General features: G+C 51.3%; 8 protein-coding genes across 8 annotated transcripts, besides 5 other annotated features; 1 reads left to right on the top strand and 7 right to left on the bottom strand.

Moving 5' to 3' along the window:
• Nucleotides 1–336: 336 nt before the first annotated feature.
• EKO05_0006121 (uncharacterized protein) lies at nt 337–1,264 on the top strand (the record flags this gene model as incomplete). Its single annotated transcript, XM_059636734.1, has 3 exons — nt 337–451; nt 502–875; nt 929–1,264. The coding sequence occupies 3 exons, from the start codon at nt 337–339 to the stop codon at nt 1,262–1,264; spliced, it is 825 nt and encodes a 274-aa protein (XP_059492717.1).
• Nucleotides 1,265–1,301: 37 nt separating this feature from the next.
• Nucleotides 1,302–1,401: a mobile genetic element.
• A 113-nt stretch (nt 1,402–1,514) lies between these two features.
• Nucleotides 1,515–1,644: a dispersed repeat.
• Nucleotides 1,645–1,864: 220 nt separating this feature from the next.
• Nucleotides 1,865–1,943: a dispersed repeat.
• A 442-nt stretch (nt 1,944–2,385) lies between these two features.
• Nucleotides 2,386–2,611: a mobile genetic element.
• A 439-nt stretch (nt 2,612–3,050) lies between these two features.
• EKO05_0006120 (uncharacterized protein) lies at nt 3,051–3,296 on the bottom strand (the record flags this gene model as incomplete). The annotated part of the gene is made up of 1 exon (XM_059636733.1): nt 3,051–3,296. One exon carries the CDS (start codon nt 3,294–3,296, stop codon nt 3,051–3,053), a length of 246 nt encoding a protein of 81 aa, XP_059492716.1.
• A 757-nt stretch (nt 3,297–4,053) lies between these two features.
• On the bottom strand, nt 4,054–5,487 carry EKO05_0006119 (uncharacterized protein; the record flags this gene model as incomplete). Its single annotated transcript, XM_038945931.1, has 1 exon — nt 4,054–5,487. One exon carries the CDS (start codon nt 5,485–5,487, stop codon nt 4,054–4,056), a length of 1,434 nt encoding a protein of 477 aa, XP_038799128.1.
• Nucleotides 5,488–7,322: 1,835 nt separating this feature from the next.
• Nucleotides 7,323–7,409: a tandem repeat.
• An 83-nt stretch (nt 7,410–7,492) lies between these two features.
• Nucleotides 7,493–8,446, bottom strand: EKO05_0006118 (uncharacterized protein; the record flags this gene model as incomplete). Its single annotated transcript, XM_038939612.1, has 5 exons — nt 7,493–7,656; nt 7,705–7,795; nt 7,843–7,929; nt 7,987–8,340; nt 8,393–8,446. 5 exons carry the CDS (start codon nt 8,444–8,446, stop codon nt 7,493–7,495), a joined length of 750 nt encoding a protein of 249 aa, XP_038799127.1.
• Nucleotides 8,447–9,264: 818 nt separating this feature from the next.
• EKO05_0006117 (uncharacterized protein) lies at nt 9,265–10,875 on the bottom strand (the record flags this gene model as incomplete). Its single annotated transcript, XM_038939782.1, has 3 exons — nt 9,265–9,766; nt 9,828–10,587; nt 10,635–10,875. 3 exons carry the CDS (start codon nt 10,873–10,875, stop codon nt 9,265–9,267), a joined length of 1,503 nt encoding a protein of 500 aa, XP_038799126.1.
• Nucleotides 10,876–11,572: 697 nt separating this feature from the next.
• EKO05_0006116 (Alpha-galactosidase) lies at nt 11,573–13,311 on the bottom strand (the record flags this gene model as incomplete). Its single annotated transcript, XM_038939625.1, has 3 exons — nt 11,573–12,467; nt 12,515–12,823; nt 12,878–13,311. 3 exons carry the CDS (start codon nt 13,309–13,311, stop codon nt 11,573–11,575), a joined length of 1,638 nt encoding a protein of 545 aa, XP_038799125.1.
• A 1,281-nt stretch (nt 13,312–14,592) lies between these two features.
• EKO05_0006115 (uncharacterized protein) lies at nt 14,593–14,796 on the bottom strand (the record flags this gene model as incomplete). Its single annotated transcript, XM_038945930.2, has 1 exon — nt 14,593–14,796. One exon carries the CDS (start codon nt 14,794–14,796, stop codon nt 14,593–14,595), a length of 204 nt encoding a protein of 67 aa, XP_038799124.2.
• A 117-nt stretch (nt 14,797–14,913) lies between these two features.
• EKO05_0006114 (uncharacterized protein) lies at nt 14,914–15,288 on the bottom strand (the record flags this gene model as incomplete). The annotated part of the gene is made up of 1 exon (XM_038945929.1): nt 14,914–15,288. One exon carries the CDS (start codon nt 15,286–15,288, stop codon nt 14,914–14,916), a length of 375 nt encoding a protein of 124 aa, XP_038799123.1.
• Nucleotides 15,289–16,488: the final 1,200 nt, after the last annotated feature.

Here is a 16,488-nt window from a genome sequence, read left to right as displayed (position 1 = left end):
TGAAATTGTCGGCAAAACATCATCTTAGACGCAATCACGGTTCGAAGAGCAAATTCATCTTCCTCCGACCCACACAAACAGCACCCAAAGCGTTCGTGATCCGGGCCTTTCTGTTAGTGTCGCAGCATCGACGAGGCCGTAATGACCACGCACAGTACATAGTACACAGGATCGGCGACGATTACCTTGTTAGCTCAGTTACCTTCGTACTTCCCCCTGTAACATGTGCGGCGAAGAGCCCTTAAAAATGTTTGCCGTTCCCAAATATTTGCACAACGCCGCATAGCCAACGCAAAGGTTCTCTAATCTACAGCACGATATCTATCTATCCGACACATGCCGAGAGAATCTGACAGCAGGACATCAGTCGGAAACGAGAATGACTGGAGAGAAATCACCGATGCCGCCGAGCGTAGGAGGGCGCAGAACAGAATCGCTCAACGGAAGTACCGTAAGTTTTCCAACATTCGTTGCCCTTTCTCCCACTTGACCCAATGTCAGGACGTAATGTCAAGCTCCAACAGCGAGAGTCGGACCATACCAACGAGTCATTTGCATCTCGCTCACCAGTATCAACACAAGGACATCCCTTAAGGCCACCGACAGCCGCTTTAGACTCATACGTAAGTAGGTCTTCGTCCGCAAACTCAAACGGAAGCACGACGACGGCTACACCAGCTCCGACATCGCTGGGCAGTTTCTGGGACGATACAATAGAAACTCCCCTTTCCTCAGAGTCAGCCATCAACGCCGATGATTTCGAAGCGCTGTCCCTTATGCCTTCCATGCAAGAGGGTGCGATGTTCACTCGGAATAGCCATGAAATGAACAGTCTAGCACACTGGATAAATGTTGAAAATGACACGTTTTCCGGGGTGAGCGACCACGGTGTATCGACAAAAACATTTGTTAACTTTTGCCCGCTCAGAATGCTTCTACGACCCGACCAGCAAGGTCGTCTGAGTCTCCACCTCTCAACGCTCTGCAGAAGGCTGTCCTCCGAGGTCAAAACAGCATTGCAAAGCTTCTCACCGAGAACGGCGCAAACCTCCACGTCGTCGATAGGAATGGGAACAATCTACTACATCTTGCCGTGCAATCAGGAAATTCGGCATCAGTGTTGTTCGCGTTGAGGAATGGTATCAATGTTAACGAGACCAACGCATTGGGCCTTACAGCTCTACACATCGCTATTGAACGCGAGGATTTAGATACGATTAGACTTTTGCTTGGTGCTGGCGCTGATATGGAGATGAAGTCCTAGTCTATATTTTCATTTTGAGTGAAATGTCACAGATGGGCGCGTGACGCGCACCCCCACTATATTGCACTCTACTTCACCAATTTACAACTCAACGCCACAATGTCGCTAGACGCTCCTCTTGAAAAGAAAGGTGCTCTGTTCTACTGCCTCAAGTCGACCAAGCTCTTAGTTGCATTAGGGGTTTGTTTTCGTTATTGACGAAATATGCTAATAAACAGCATTTTGTTGGGCATGGCTGTCCGAGAGGCGCGGCACGTGGCACAACGTCTACCTCTAGCCTATTGTTGGCGATAAGTACTGTTCTAGCCAAAAGTCTCACCTTCTAAGTAAGCATTAATACCCTCTTAGCATACTAAGCACAGTAGGCAGAGCCGTGTCCTAACATACACTAGCAAGCTAGAGGTACTTTGTAATTTAACCAAGCCTTTCTCTTTTAGCTACTGTTAGGAGCTTGCTGCTAAGGGCTGTGTGCAAGTTTAAAACTTCAATAAATTTAATACCTCTCTATATACGTAGGAACATGTATATTTATATGTGTATAGTAGAACCCTTTAAGTTCTATTTATAGGGTTAGTAGTCCTCTGATAACCTCCATAACAGTAGGACAGTCTTCTAGTAGCTGTAACGACGCAGGATGATAGAAGTCTCTGATAGGCGTGGGTATCCGCTACGAGGTGTATGGGAGCACTGGGATAGTTACACAGAGAATTGTTCTATTCCTATAGGTCTTGTACGAAAGGATACTTAAAAACTAACTATCTAGACCTGTTGTACCTCGTACCTTTATACCTATAAGTACCAGGAAGAATTGGAGTGCTGACCAGGATGTGGGATAGAAACGGGATGTAAAGACACTAAGTCGGAGATGAGTCGGATATGGGTCTGGACAGGAACCTTTGGAAGGACTGGTGCGTTACAGTAGCCTCTGTAGCAGTAGGGCAGGCTCTAGTCTAGAGGCCTAAAAGAGTCTGTAGTAGAGACAGATATTACTAGAGTTCTGCTAAGGACCTACAGGACTAGAGATTAGTTAGCTAGAGCGCCTAAGGCCGTTCATGCGCTAAGGCAGTAGTTCTAGGGCCTAGCCTGTTATAGTACCCCCTCTGCTACGCCTATGTTTATAAACATATAAGTCTAAGAGTACTTTAAGGCACGTTAAAGATTACTGCAGCGCGTTACAAGAAGAGTGTTATGTCTTGTTAGATAGCCTAGAGTGTAATCTGTATATCTGCTTTATCTAGGAGCGTTTTCTTGTTATTGCGTTAAGGCATTGTAGGTAGAGTGAGGTTTAATGTGGTCTTAGTAAAAGTAATCAGCTTGCTTAGGTAATTAGCTAGCTTGTGGAGTACGGGATGACTATTTAAAACACATTAAAAATATCAACACATGAGTTCTAGATATGTTTTAAACGTGTTTCTGCTGCGTATGGCTAGCCTATAGTCTATCGCTTCCTAAGGCCAAATGGCATGCGGCCTAGCCATAGATGATGTACCTTGGAGCCCTGAAGAGAGGACATGCTTCACTGTAACCAAAAATTCCAACCGCTCACGGAGAATTCTAAGCTTCTGCAAAACAGTGACTGCTGAAGTTCATGTCACCTGGAGCACTATCGCAAGACTGCTGCCACGCAGTCAAGCTGGTAGGCTGCCGCCCCCCAAAAATCTGATAATAGACTCAGTTCATGATATTTATTAAATCGTGTCCAGCTTGCACGTCAAGCTACTTTATAAGACAGATCAGCTCTCCAAGCACTCAGGCTACACAGCCATCGACTTTCCTGACACCCGCGCTAAGTTCTTGAGTCACAGACCAAACGAAGACGACCAGCACCGACCGCATCGCAAGCGGCGCATGCAGCAAAGAGCTCGTGCTTGTCTGCGTTTGTCAACAAAGCAACTAACGCAGAGACAAGAATGGTAAAACTCGGGATCTCAGCGGTGGAGGCACAGCTAGCTCGGTTTCGTGCTGATGTACGTGTCGACGAGCCCTGCAATGCGAGTTGCTGCGAACAATAACACCAGCCCCGATTCCTCATGCTCGGAAAGCCACTGTGCTCGGCGTCAACACGTCAAATGCATCGAGTCGTGCGAGCTGCTCACGTTTACGAGGGGAAACGCCACGCGCTTGTGCAGAGTACACCGTCTCTGTATCCACAGAACCCAACAGCTCGGTTGCTGTGTCTGAGAGATACTAGCTCTCTTGTATGAGTGATGCGATCCCATCCAGACCACGCAGCGGGTGTTCGTTGACCACAAGTCTTCGCAGACCCAGAGAGTCTCGCTCAACCAGGGACGCGAGTTCACTGCGGTGCATGCTGAGAATCACTGGTTTCGGGTCGCCGCAGGATGAGGTCCAGGGTCGGCCTGGTGACTCATGTTCCAGATTGTTCACTGGTCAGGACCGCTACTCCCTATCACGCCCGTGTGGTAGCCAAACCAAGGATTGGCTCCTTGGCACGCACGTCGAGACCCGACGGAAGTGGAGTTGATGGACGACAATGGATCGTTGGTTGGGATGGGCCCGTCTGCAAAATGAAGATCGCAAGGGCAAAGGCGACTGTGATTGCGCCCCTTGTGGGATGCGGATCTGATGTGGAGTGGGGTTCACGATGCGGATGCAAGAATCACAGGATATGAATGAAGATATACATTTCGTATAGTCGTGAAATATTAAGGACAGAGCTGGTATCTCGCCGCTCATGCAATGTATACCCAGATGCACCGACCGAGTGATAAGTGGAAAACAACTCTTGTCTAAACAAACGCCGTGCTAAATGCCTTGAATGCCATAGTCTAAGCGTACGACGCAGCCGAGCACGTAAAGGGGCTGCGCACCGCGCCGCCGTTGTACTGGTGCATAATGTCTTCAACAGACGCGTAAGTACCTGCGCCCAGGATGACGACGCCGATGATGAGGATGACTGCGTTCAAAATGCTAAGCATAATGTTCTTGATGCTCGATTTCCAGCTGCCCTCCTTAACGAGCTGGAACCAAAAGAGTGCAGGGAAGTAGAATGTGAATCCGGAAATGAAGAGGGAGGAGATGAGTCCGAGGAGGGCGTTGAAGAAGGGGATGGCCTCGGCGATAATCCAGCCAATGATTGTGATGATGGTGATCAAACACACCCAGACGGCCCAGCCGCGAGCGCCCTTGACGAAGCGGATAGGCGAGTTGGGGAACGCGCGGTCCATAATGTATCGGCCGACGACAGTGCCGTTGATAGATCCGGAAATGAAGATGACAGGCAGAGCGATACCGAAGGCGATGCGGGAGACGGTGTCACCTGCAGAGAGCAGAGCGGGGGACTTGACGTCGACACCAACGAAGGCATAGATAAGCGCGCCGGTCAGGGTGTAGATGAAGATTTCGATCAGACCAAGTGCCCAGACGGACTTGACGTAGTCGGAGGGCGTGTGCATCTCAGACATGAAAGAGAACTGGCAGACGGCGAACGAGTAGGCGAAGACAATGTTGGTGGTCGCCAAAAAAGCCTCGTAGAAAGTGGTACCCTCTGGAGGCCATGCGGACCAAGGAACAGCACTCAGGCCGCCGGGTGCATTGTGCGCCTGGATACCCGTTGCGATGATGGTGATCATGATTGCGACGATGATACTGACGAAATCGATGTATCCCAATATGGCAAACTCTGCAAAAGTGGGAGGCAGAGCGAGCAGCAACAGGATGATCAGGGAGATGACACTCCAGACCAGCGCGCAGATTTGGTAGTTGTCGATGATGTTGATAAAAGCAATGGTCCCGGTCAAAGCGTGGGATCCGACCAACAAGATCAGGAATAGCGCGAACATGACACCGACAAGCTCGTAACCGAAGCGGCCCCAGATGAGCTGCACAGCGTCCGAGTAGTGATTGACGTGCGGGTGGCGCATCTTGACCTGACCGACGACGTATGATGTATAGATGGCCACCAGACCCAGTCCCACGCACATGATGACACCAGCAACCATGCCCAGCTTCGCGAACGCGCTGGGAATACTGAGAGAACCAAGGGCAATGGCCTCGACAATCAAGCAAATGGTGAGGCGCTTCCACCCCAGGCGGTTGAACTTCTCGGAGCCCTCCTGGACGGTAGCGGTCTTGTCGAGCGGCATGTTGAGCTCGGGGTCGCTCTTCTTGCCCTCGGACGAGATATCGTCGCCCTCAGTGCGGTAGTTGGGGGGCGCTGCTGCGTAGCCACGCTCCGGGTAGGACCTCTGGACTTCCTGCATGTTGAAAGGAATAGATGATGGGGAAGAGAGTTCGATGCTGTCTAGAAGGCGCGGGTATGGCCTCGTTTTGGAGTTCAGTTTAAGCGAGGAGTGAAGCGATTGAACGATTGAACGTTGGGGCGATGCTCAAAGCGGAAGTCGCAGTGCAGGTCGCAGCGAAACCTTGGGACGGATGGCGGATAAGCGGATTGGCGATAGCGGCAAACCGTGGTTAGCGGTCGAAGGGGGGAGGAGAAGTCGGACTAGCAATCGAAGGGCCGCAATGCAGGTCTCGTGCCTTGGAGGCGCCGAATTCCATTTTGTACCCTCTGAGCTTATCTGGCACTTCCCCAGATGTGTAATAGAATGATGGCTATCAGCGACTCCACTCCGCGTCCCAAGACGCTGAGACCGAAATTGACCGGGCGCGGCAGTGAGCAGCTCGAGTCGGGGTGAATTCTCGGGGCTGGACGCTGGCAACGGGCATGTCCAAGCGGCCATTCACAGCGACAGCACTCGGCCCACCTGTGCAGTTAGAGTCGATAAGCCTCTGCCAAGGAGAGAGGCTGAAGCGTGCAGAACGCCCACGTTCAGAAACTTTTGAGAGCGCTCCATCGATGTGGGAGCATCTCGATTCACCCACCCTCCACTCCGCGTTCTCCAGGACACCGGTCTGGGCGCCTTCTGGCAGCATAGTCTGGGGACGACACGCCCTCGGGCATCGCAGCAGACGGCATCGTGAGGGCGCTTTGTTGTTGCGCTGGCGTGGGCGTCTCAGGCTTCCCAGCGTGCGTCGTGTGGCCGTGTAGCAGCCATGGATGAGGCGCTCCACTTGGTGTGCTGCCGTTGACGTAAAAATGTGAAAATTTTACGTTGCGCACACCTGCACTAGAGGGACGTGCAGCTCGCAGGACCTGGGCGCGCTGTTTCGAGCCGCACGGAAGGCCAGTGACATGACGACGCACGCTCTGCGATGCAACCTCCGCCGAATTCGTTGAATGCGCCGCTGCGGCACGCAGAGCGCACCGACATACAATGACGATGACGGGAACATAACGCCACCAAGAGCGGACGTCTGCAGCCCTACCCGCGGTAGCTTGCCACTCTCGGCGGCAGTGGGCTCAGTCAAGCATCAGGATTCGCGCCACTGGCCGGGGTCGCGCGGCTTAACCATCTCAGCCGAGCAGCCGCCGGCGCATTACCTGCAGGCACAGGCCGACGGCTGCCGACGCCTAGGCCGCAAGCAGTAGCTTCTGACATGGTCTTCGTGATGCTCGAGCCATCTGCCGGTTCTGGAAGGGTAATGAAAACATGCCACTCATCCCACAGCTGCGCAAAATGGTAATAGAATGGGCTAACCGCGCCCTTGACGCTCCTCCGCTTATCTGCACCCCGTGCGCATCCTGGAGTGCATGGAGGCCCCAGTCCGAATTTCACTCTCCGCAGAGAGGATCCAATGGCGACGAGCGTGAATGAGCTTGAGAGCGCGGGTGTCGCGCGCCCTTCAGTACCCCAGGCAAACCATGGGGCCCTTTACACGTTCCTGGATACGGCGTGGACCGTCGGAACGTAAGCTTCGAAACCGGCTCCTCTAGGTGTGGATGGGAGCTCCGTGGTGGCGTTGTGCGCGATTTGAAGTCTGGACACGAGTGGGGTAGACTCACGATGCTTGGGGACGCCTCACCATCCACAGTACGATGGAGTAGGATGCTGATGCCGACTTCAATGGTACCGCGGGGTAAGCGCTTCTAGGCACAGCAGTCCCTCCGTCCCGTACCCCTCGAGCAGTTGAGACGGTGCTGAACAGCCAGACTCGGCCTCTGAAAATTTCACTCCTGGTGACGATTTGATTTGGCGATGATGATGATGATGATGATGATGATGATGATGATGATGATGATGATGATGATGATGATGATGATGATGATGATGATAATGATGATTGGCTTGCATTACTATCCTGTTGACCACGACACGTACTGGCGGACTCGTTGGCGACGACGAAAAGTGCTCTCCAAGTATACTCTCAGCTCTGGCTTTCGTTGGACGAGACGGCCTTCAACTCTTCAAACACATGTGGGTCCATCTCTCGCTCTTCGAATCCTCTCGACGATTTGCTTACATCGGTCTCTTCGAGATGGGCATCTGCAGCGTTGGAATCAGATGTGAAGTCGAATATACGATGTTCACCTAAACTAGTTAGTTCGTGTCTACTATGTACTTGGTTTGTCGACGTACAATTCAGCCATGCTGTGCCTGTCATTGGGTCGGCGACATCCCAGTCTTCGGTTAGGAAGTGAGCAAATGCACCATGCGTAACCAGTGCAATCTTCGTTGTCAGCAGGCTAGACGATGAGAAAAAGGGCATCTGCGTACCTGCTTTTCTGATCGCTGCATCAAGAAGCTCCTCAAGTCTGCTGCTCGTTTCGATATCGCATCTCGCTCATATGCCCAGTATCCTTTCTGTGCCAGTCTTAGTCAGCTGTCCCTGACCGCCGCAGCTTCACAACTTGTACTCACTTTACTGTTCCACCCCTCAGTCACGTGTGAAGCATCGATCTTGTTGTAGTCAAACGGCAGCTCGCCCTCGGCAAAAAGAGTTGGTACTATGCGCTTCACGTCCTCTGCAGTGTCTGCGAGACCGACATCACAGCCAACGTTGCTGACTTCTTGCAATGACGGCAAGAGCACAAAAGGCACTTCCTTTCGCGCTAACGCAGGGCCCAGACACAATGATGCGGTCTGGATAGTGCGCCGCAGAGGTGATGAGAAGACAATGTCGATGTCGTTGTGGTACTTGAAGGCGGCCTGCAGAGTGCTGCATTGCCCTTTCCCTTTTGGGGTTAGAAGCGCATCGCGGATAGAGTAGTTGCGCTGCAATGGTGTGAGATGTCCAATGTGCGGGATGCTTGAGCAGGGAACCTACAGTTGCGTTGTGCTCGCCTTGTGCATGTCGAATGATATGGATCCTTGGAGGCATCTCGATGCTAGTACTGTTGTCTCGTGCTGGTCCTCAGGACTGGTGGGGTTGGAGTCACTGCGCTGTGGGCAGACGTTGGCGATTGACAAACGGCGATCGATTCTCGGAGTGGACAATGCTGCACAAAACAGTGTTATCGCTGCAAAGTGCCTCGATTGGATGCGCTGCAAATTGCAGGGCAGGGCTGTGCTGTGCTATGATCTCTCGTTGAGCTGCTGCTTCGACTTTTCCCGGTACCCAAACGGAAGGTTTGCCGGTGACGTAAGCGTTAGCCTCTTCCGGTGAGCTGCGGGTCTTCCTCGATAAGGAAATGGTGGTGCTCAAAATTGACGACACAAAAGTCTTACCCCCAGCTGCCAGCAATAAGTCCTTTGGACCCAACTTCCTCGTCAGCCCTTCTGTTCCGCCTGAGCTGGGAAGCTAGCTGCACGAAGAATGTGACAGCTAGCAGAGCTGATGGTAGCCTCACAAATGGTTTGCATTGACGCTCTCTTGGATGCTTGCACCCACGTCTCCCTTCCATGGTCACGTGAGCGAGTTGAGGTCTCCAGGACGATCCAGAAACAGCGAGCAGCTCTTCAAAATAACGTCGTCTAGCCACTGCTTAACGCCTCGATCTCAACAACGTCCATTAACTAGTTGACAGTGGCTGAATGGCAAATCAAGGAAACAGTAATCGTATTCTACTAACTGCACGCAACATCTCGTGGACGCATCTTCGTGCTTGGTAAGGCAGTCTAGCTGCTTGCAAATTCCAAGACATCTCGCGGTATCCAGATCATCAACATGTACACGAGAGCGCCGCAGACCCAAGATCCCTACTCTGTCTTCTTTCCCTTCGTCTTTTCCTTCGTCTTTTCCATACCCTGCGATGTATTCTTTGGTACAATACCTTTGCTGTACATCTTGCCAAAGCGCTCAACTTCCTTTGTGAGGCTGCTGTGGCTCCTCTCTGGCCTCGCCACGCCGCCCTCCTCCAGCCTCCGACCCTCGAATTTCCGGTTGAAGTCATGGACAAACGTCTTCCATCCGTTGGAAGGTTTTCCCTCGGTCAAGTGCGCCAAGATCCACTCGCGCTCCTCCATGACGTACGGCTCAACGACCTCGCGGAAGCGAATCGACGTGTTGCGCCGGATCTGCTGAACAGTGCGCTTGTTGAGTGCAGTGATGGCTTCTTGGTTGTTCCAGTCGCGCGGCGGCGGATTGAGAAAGATGCGCTGGCGGTATTGCTTATCTGTAAGCTTGATGATGAGTTTGGACTTCTGGTCAGAAGCGGTGCCGTCAGGCAGGCGCTCGAAGCGGCCAGGTACGAACTGTGTGCTGATCGGTGTTAATGTATGCGTAGGTACGGCAAGGCAAAGGAAAGAGACCAAGGACGTACAACTCAGGTTCCGTGGTGAAGACAGCATCTTGGGAGTAGTCTGTTGCGAGAAAGCCCCACTTCACATTGCGAAAGAGGTGCGGCTTGTTTGTCTCTTTCACGTCACCAGGCAGATCCTCCATGTCGCTGTCGTAGTACTCAGAACCAGCCTTGGTTGCAGCGGCGATGAGCTTGGCATGCTCTGGGTTGGCAGGATCCATGATACGCTCAGAGCGCTTGAGCATGTTGGTTGACAGGATGAGCTTGCTGTCAGGTGAGATGGGAGAGCTGTCTTCATCTCCTGCGTCAAACATGGCATCTTCGTCCTTGAAATCGCTGCCGCTGCCATCGCGATGTTTCTTCGCCTTCGCGCTCCTTTGTGAGCTGATGCGCGTGCCCTTTCTCCTCACCGTCGGCTTGATGACCTTGTTCTTGAGTGACATGATGTCGATTTCAGAGTCGGTGTCGAAGTCATCTTCAAATTCTGCTTCAGATGAGGTGCGCTTCCCGTCTGGAGAGCCGTATAATTGCGAAGTGTATTTGTCGGTGGAGTGGAGTGGCTCCTGGAGGACAGCCTGTATGCCACGAAGTTTCAGCTTGAGAACAAGGCTGGGCGAGCTGGCACTTGATGAGCGGGCATCACCAGCACCTGAATCTGGAACAGTTAAATTGACAGGAGCGACAAGGCGTTCAGGTGAAGAAGCGGCCTTTGCAATATGACGAGACGTCAGAAGCGATCTCAAGCACGGCGAGAGAGAAGTCGATGAAGCATCCTCAGAGTCTGGACTTTGTGAGTACGATGGTACAATGCAAAAGTTGCGAACCCACCAACTGGTGTAATGGAATCATCTCGCTTGCAACCACCGGTATTCTTATGAGAGATCGACTGGAGACTCGAAGCAGGCGCAGGAGGAAGTGGAAAGTCGATACTCGTTGAAGGCGATCGGTACTCGTGTTTGACTTGTAGGGGATCTATTGGTGAGCTACCAATAGCTTGAGCGCTCGAAATCGATGCGTGACTGGTTACGGTGTTTTGCGGCGCGATATCGCATTCGTTGTTGGCTGCCATGGCGCCGGTATAGTGCGATCTTGTACAAGAAGCTGTACAATATTGCGTGTTACGAAACAGTATAAGAGCGATGTGAGGGAGGAGCGCAGTCAAGGGATGATGCGCACGCGTGAGTGTAGCAATCCGAATGGAGAATGGGTGTTTGTGTTGGGCAGTGGGGCAAGGGAAGTAAACTATAGTGGCAGTGAGATGAACTGTGCTGTGCTCGAAGTGACCAGGATCTAATAATAAGAGCCATCTTCACCGTGAAGAGTGGTCAGCTGGGGTTGGCGGTGTCGAGGTGAAAGCATCGTCCAAATTCTGACGTGGCACGTAGGAAGCTTCGTTACGAAAACAGTCCACACTGAGGCAGATTTGTAAACGTGCTTTAATGCCAATATGTTGTAAAGACCCATTCTTGCTGAAAGTGCAATGGAAGTCGTATCGGGTGCAGAATTTGAGATGAAGCTACTGGACATATTGTATGTCAGTAGATGCGTGGACTTTCAGCACCTATCTCACCGTTGTGTCACGTGATCGAGACTAGAAGAAGGTGAACGTGATGTCTGCGCTCATATATTGCAGGAGCAGCGATTGCTGAATGTTGCGCATGACATCACATCGCAAACAAAGATGACAAACGCGAATAAGTCAGCGCCAAAGAAGGAGGTGAAACTGAGTGCATACGTTATCTGTGGAGCAGGGATGCTACTACGGTCTACTCCAGGACCTCAAACCCAACAAGATCTGGTGCCCATGCAGTAGCATCGCCAAACCCGCTAAACACAACAGTGTTATTCGCACCTTCGACAAAGCCATCAACTTCAATGATCAAGCGTCCACTCTCCTCCCAGTTGCCACCAGACAGAGGAAATGCCCATCGCTTCGGTGCACCTCCATTGACCGCAAGCGTTGCGTTCCTTGCATTATCACCCCACTCCCACGCTGTTGTGAAAGCGTAGTCGTAGTTGACAAAGTCGATCCCGATTGTCTTCTTGCCTGATGATGAGGCAGATACGGATGTAAATGTGGCGCTGGATCCCAAGGCAATATTGCCGACCTTTGAACCGGCGGGTTGGCAAGCTCCAGATGAGCATGAAACCAGCTTCGCTGATCCAGAGAGTGTAGCATTCGAGGCAGAGTGGTAGCCGGTAGGCTTGAGAGGTGCAGCTGTGGTTGTGTTGGAGAGGATCCAGAGACGGAGTTCGTGACCAGCGAGGTCTAGCTTCTGCACTCCTTCAACGCGACCGAGATCCTTTGCAGCCCATACGTCTCGAGCCTGCGCGCTTTCGATGCCGAGTGATGCAATATCGATCTCAATGCTTTGGGAGCTGTTCCTCCAGTTCGCAACACCCACGATTTGACGTGAGCCGGAAAGCTCTCCAAGCCATATATCGTACTCTTCCACGGTATAGCGACGAACGAGCTGAGTCTGCTTGGCCAGCGGATCCTGGTTAATAGCGATGACTTCTTTATTCGACATGATATCCAGCGAGTGCTGATTGAGTTTTTCTGGGTCGACTGCAGCACCAATGATCAAGGGCGATTTGTTGATAGCCCACATGCCGAAATGGAAGCGCTCCTCCTCCTCAGAAAGTGCGTTTAGGCCGACGCTATTACTGTCAGCCAGCACGTTACGCTTGGAGTCAATTAAGCTTACATGAGCATGTCCATGTCAGCGAATGCGCCAACCGTTGTGTGCCTGTAGTAAGGAACAACTTGGTTAGTGATACGCCAGATACTGCGCCATGCGTTGTAAATATCGTTGCTGATCCTCCATGAGTTACCAATCTTCGAGGCCCACTCGCCAGTGTCGACGCCAATACCCCATTGGCATACATAGTAATGGATGTCACGGTCTACTGCATCGAGCTCGGCGGCCATGTGCTGGAAGCGTGCGGGCGACTGTGATTCGGCCGAGGAAGAATCAACCATAGTGGTGTTGGATGTGGAATAGCAGTTGTCGTACCTTGAGCTGTGTCAGTATCTGATGCTGGAGTGCAAGTCTTAGACACTTGCATACTTCAGACTATCGCCGCCCCACTCAGCAAAGCTCTCAGCGTCGAGCTGCTCGTAACCAAGACTCGCAGGAAGATCCGTGCTTCCACACTGCAGGTACCCTGCACCCGAGTACAGTCCAAAATCCAGACCAAGATCGTGAATGTAGTCACCCAATGCCTTACCGCCGGAGGGAAACAGCGTCTCGTTCCATTGCAGCTTGCCATCCGACGTTCGATCTCTTGACGGCCAGCCACAGTCGACAGTGATAAAGTTGTAGCCGAGTTTGTCGAGGCCTAGAGCAATCAGGCCGTCGGTACTGTGTTTGATCTTGTCTTCAGATGGAAAGCAGTTGTAACTGTTATACGAGTTCCACCCCATAGGTGGCGTTGGTGAGCGGACGGTCTTTGCCAGGGTTGGTGCAACCAATGCTACAGTCAGAAGAAGTGAGGCCGCCATGATCAAAGTTGCTGCTATCTCTCGAGACAATTGCTGTGATCACAGGAGAATCATGACTTATACCATCAGTAAGCTTGGCTGCATCATTCTTGGTCTTCTAACGTGACATCGCGCACGACGGATAAATCACCGTAAAAGGTACTCAAGACTTTTAGAACCATATCTTCATCACACAAGACCCGCCAGGATCGTTGCTAAGACGATCGTATCCATGTCAAAGCAAGCATACGGGGAAGGTGACGACTGTTGTGTCTGGGGAAATACCAGGGTATGACGGAGATAAGCCCATGCTGGTACTAACGGACCGTGTCTAGCGAAACTCTACCCCGCGTCGGAAGAATGATACCACGATGCACGACATGGAAATGTTCCGTTTTGCTGTTGTTGTTGGTAGAGGGGCCGGTTGTATAGCCGAACCGATCGTCTGTGCGTGACGTCAACGGCAAAATCGCCGAAATACGGGAACCTTTGATTCGCACATCAACACCACGAACGTACTCACCAACAGTACGGAAAATTTGCGTTGATGACATGATAACTACCTGGGACACGCCAAAGCCAGGCTATTGTATTCTTGTGACGATCCACGAGATCCACCCGCAATTTTTTTCTCTACTTTGTTTATAAACTTGAGAGCTTGCCTTGAGTATTGCATAACGATGGCTTCACTGGGTTCCATGAGAGTTCACATCTGTAGGTATATCGGATCTAGCGTTGGTGAATTGACTTCTATCAAACCCGCTTGGACCACGCGGAGATTTCTAAAGAGCCTTTCAGGTGCGCTACACTCTAGTCACAGCTTACAAGTTTTTGTTCTGTTCAATGGCCTTTTGAACTGTAGGAAATGGTATGGAACTCAAATCACTTTTCACTGACGGTGACTTGAGACTCTATCGGCTGTAGTGACCTGACAGCAGCGACATTAGAACTAATCACAAGAGAGAGATAACGCTGCAAATGGCCAATAGTTTACTGCCCTCAACTTACAAACCGACCTCCCTTTAAGTCGTTCACATTTTCATAGCTGCTCTCACCCCGCAGACTCCTCAGACTATTGGTGTTCGTCTCCGCCTCCCATTTTCAGATGCTATCCGATACAAATAGAAGGTCGTTCTCCTCAAGCGTGCGCTGATTGGTTTCCGGAGACAGTGCCCATATCATTGGAATCGAAACGGCGTTGCAGGCAGCAAAGATGTAGAACGTCCTCTCACTGAGTGATTCGAACATGATGAGGCAAAGCAGGGTCAGCCAGCCATTACCAATAGACCAACCAACGACTCCTCAAGCATTGCCCTTAGCTCTGACATCCAGCGAGAAAATTTCGGCGGTATACAGCCACGGCACTGTTAACCATGTGGCGCCAAAGATGGATATGAAGATGAACACTGTGGAAACAGCTGCAATTCCGTATTGCGAGGCTTTGGCTGCATCGCCGTTGGCTGTAGCTTGCTGACAGAAGTATGAGAATACGCCGGCGAGAGCCATTGCGATACCTTGATCAGCAGATCGCCAGTAGCAGGTCCATAGATGGCTAATGCGGTCGAGGGTGAAGACGCAGATCAGCGTGGAAAACATGTAGCAGATGTTGTTTACACCAGAGATTCATTGTCGCTTTGCAGGGCTGATGCCAGAAATGCCGAAGATTGTAGGAGCAAAGACAGGAATTGCAGCAATGCCAACCCGTTTTTGCATAATTTGGATCCAGATGACTAGCTGGACGCGCCTGTCGGTTTGTAGCTTGCCTGAATCAATACCGAATAGCATATCGAAGTAACCTTGCTTACGGAAGTCTGAACGCTCGAGCTCGCAAGATAACACAATCTTTTGGAACTCGGTCTCTGCTTTCTTTTTGTATATACCTGTGTCGCCTGGGAGTCGAGCTAGCACATAACGGCCTTCAGCCTTTCGACCCATCTTCACAAGCCAGCGCGGCGACTTATGGAAGAACATTATAGCGCCCATGAGAGCCATCAGCATGATGATCTGGAAGGTAATGGGAAAGCGCTAGATGAGGGAGCATATTCTATCGCCTTAGAAAGAGTATGCATATCCGAGCCCGTATGCAGTGGAGACTCCGAGGATGTTGAGTGTGAATTCAATCGCAATGAACTGACCACGTGAAGTGTGATCAGCAATTTCAGTGGCGCAAATAGGAATGATGGAGTTGAGGATACCTGTGCCTCAACTATTCATAACTCGTGCATAGATCATACACTCGTGGTTCATTGCCGAGCACTGCAACGCAGCACCAACCGTCGCGACTGCAGCTCCAACAAAGATGTTCTTGATTCTTCCGTACCGATCGCCGATGGATCCACCGATTAAGCAACCGATCAGCGTTCCGGGATAGTAGATAGAGACTATCAGCCATGCATGTCAGGATCTATAATTCGACAGATCTGGAGAACGCTCCCCAAGGGCGGTTTCTGTGGAGCTCCTCTGTTTGCGGATCGGATCTTATCGGCACAAGGGTGCGAGATATGACGGTGGCACTGCATGGTAGATCAATTCTATTAGCTGCTTCACGATAGGTGTTCGCTGGCAACAGCTCGAAACCGTCCCAACAAGTTCATGAATCTGTCAATCCTTACTCTAGGACTAGCATCCGCCCTTGTGTATGGCGTTGATGTCGAGACAAACTTTGCCTTCTTCAAAAAGTTTCCGCAGCAATTCAACGCAGTTCTTTTAATTAGCATCAGCGATGCCGAATCTTCGTTTTGGGATCTACGCAACGCCGCTATCCTACTTGCGCGGCGCATCGCAGTAAAGTTGTATCAGGCAGTCTCGCCAACAGTGTCAGACTCTCAAGAGCGAGATAGCGTACTAGCCCTACATTCAACCTAGTTGAAAGCCTTGTCAGAGTTAGAAAGATCTTAACAGCTGTCCATCGCAGGCAGACTCGCTATCAGCGCCCTTAAAACTGGATACTATTCTAGCTACTCCGCTTGCGCTTGCATATTCGACACAAGGCAAATGATTTTTGACTCGCAACTTGAAAATTTCAAACTACTACTATCACACGCAAACCATCTGATCGAAGCACTAGACCTCTATTTCTTACGGCCACGTTTTCCGTCTCCAGTGGCTGCTGCCAATGTTACCTTCGACACGTCTCTCGTCCCTGCGCTCTTCTACACCGTCATGTGGTGTCGATGTCCGATCACTCGTCGGGAAGAA

Source organism: Ascochyta rabiei, chromosome 9, assembly GCF_004011695.2.
Source record: "Ascochyta rabiei chromosome 9, complete sequence".
Taxonomy (NCBI): Eukaryota; Fungi; Ascomycota; class Dothideomycetes; order Pleosporales; family Didymellaceae; genus Ascochyta; species Ascochyta rabiei.
This window is presented reverse-complemented; position numbering and strand designations above follow the sequence as displayed.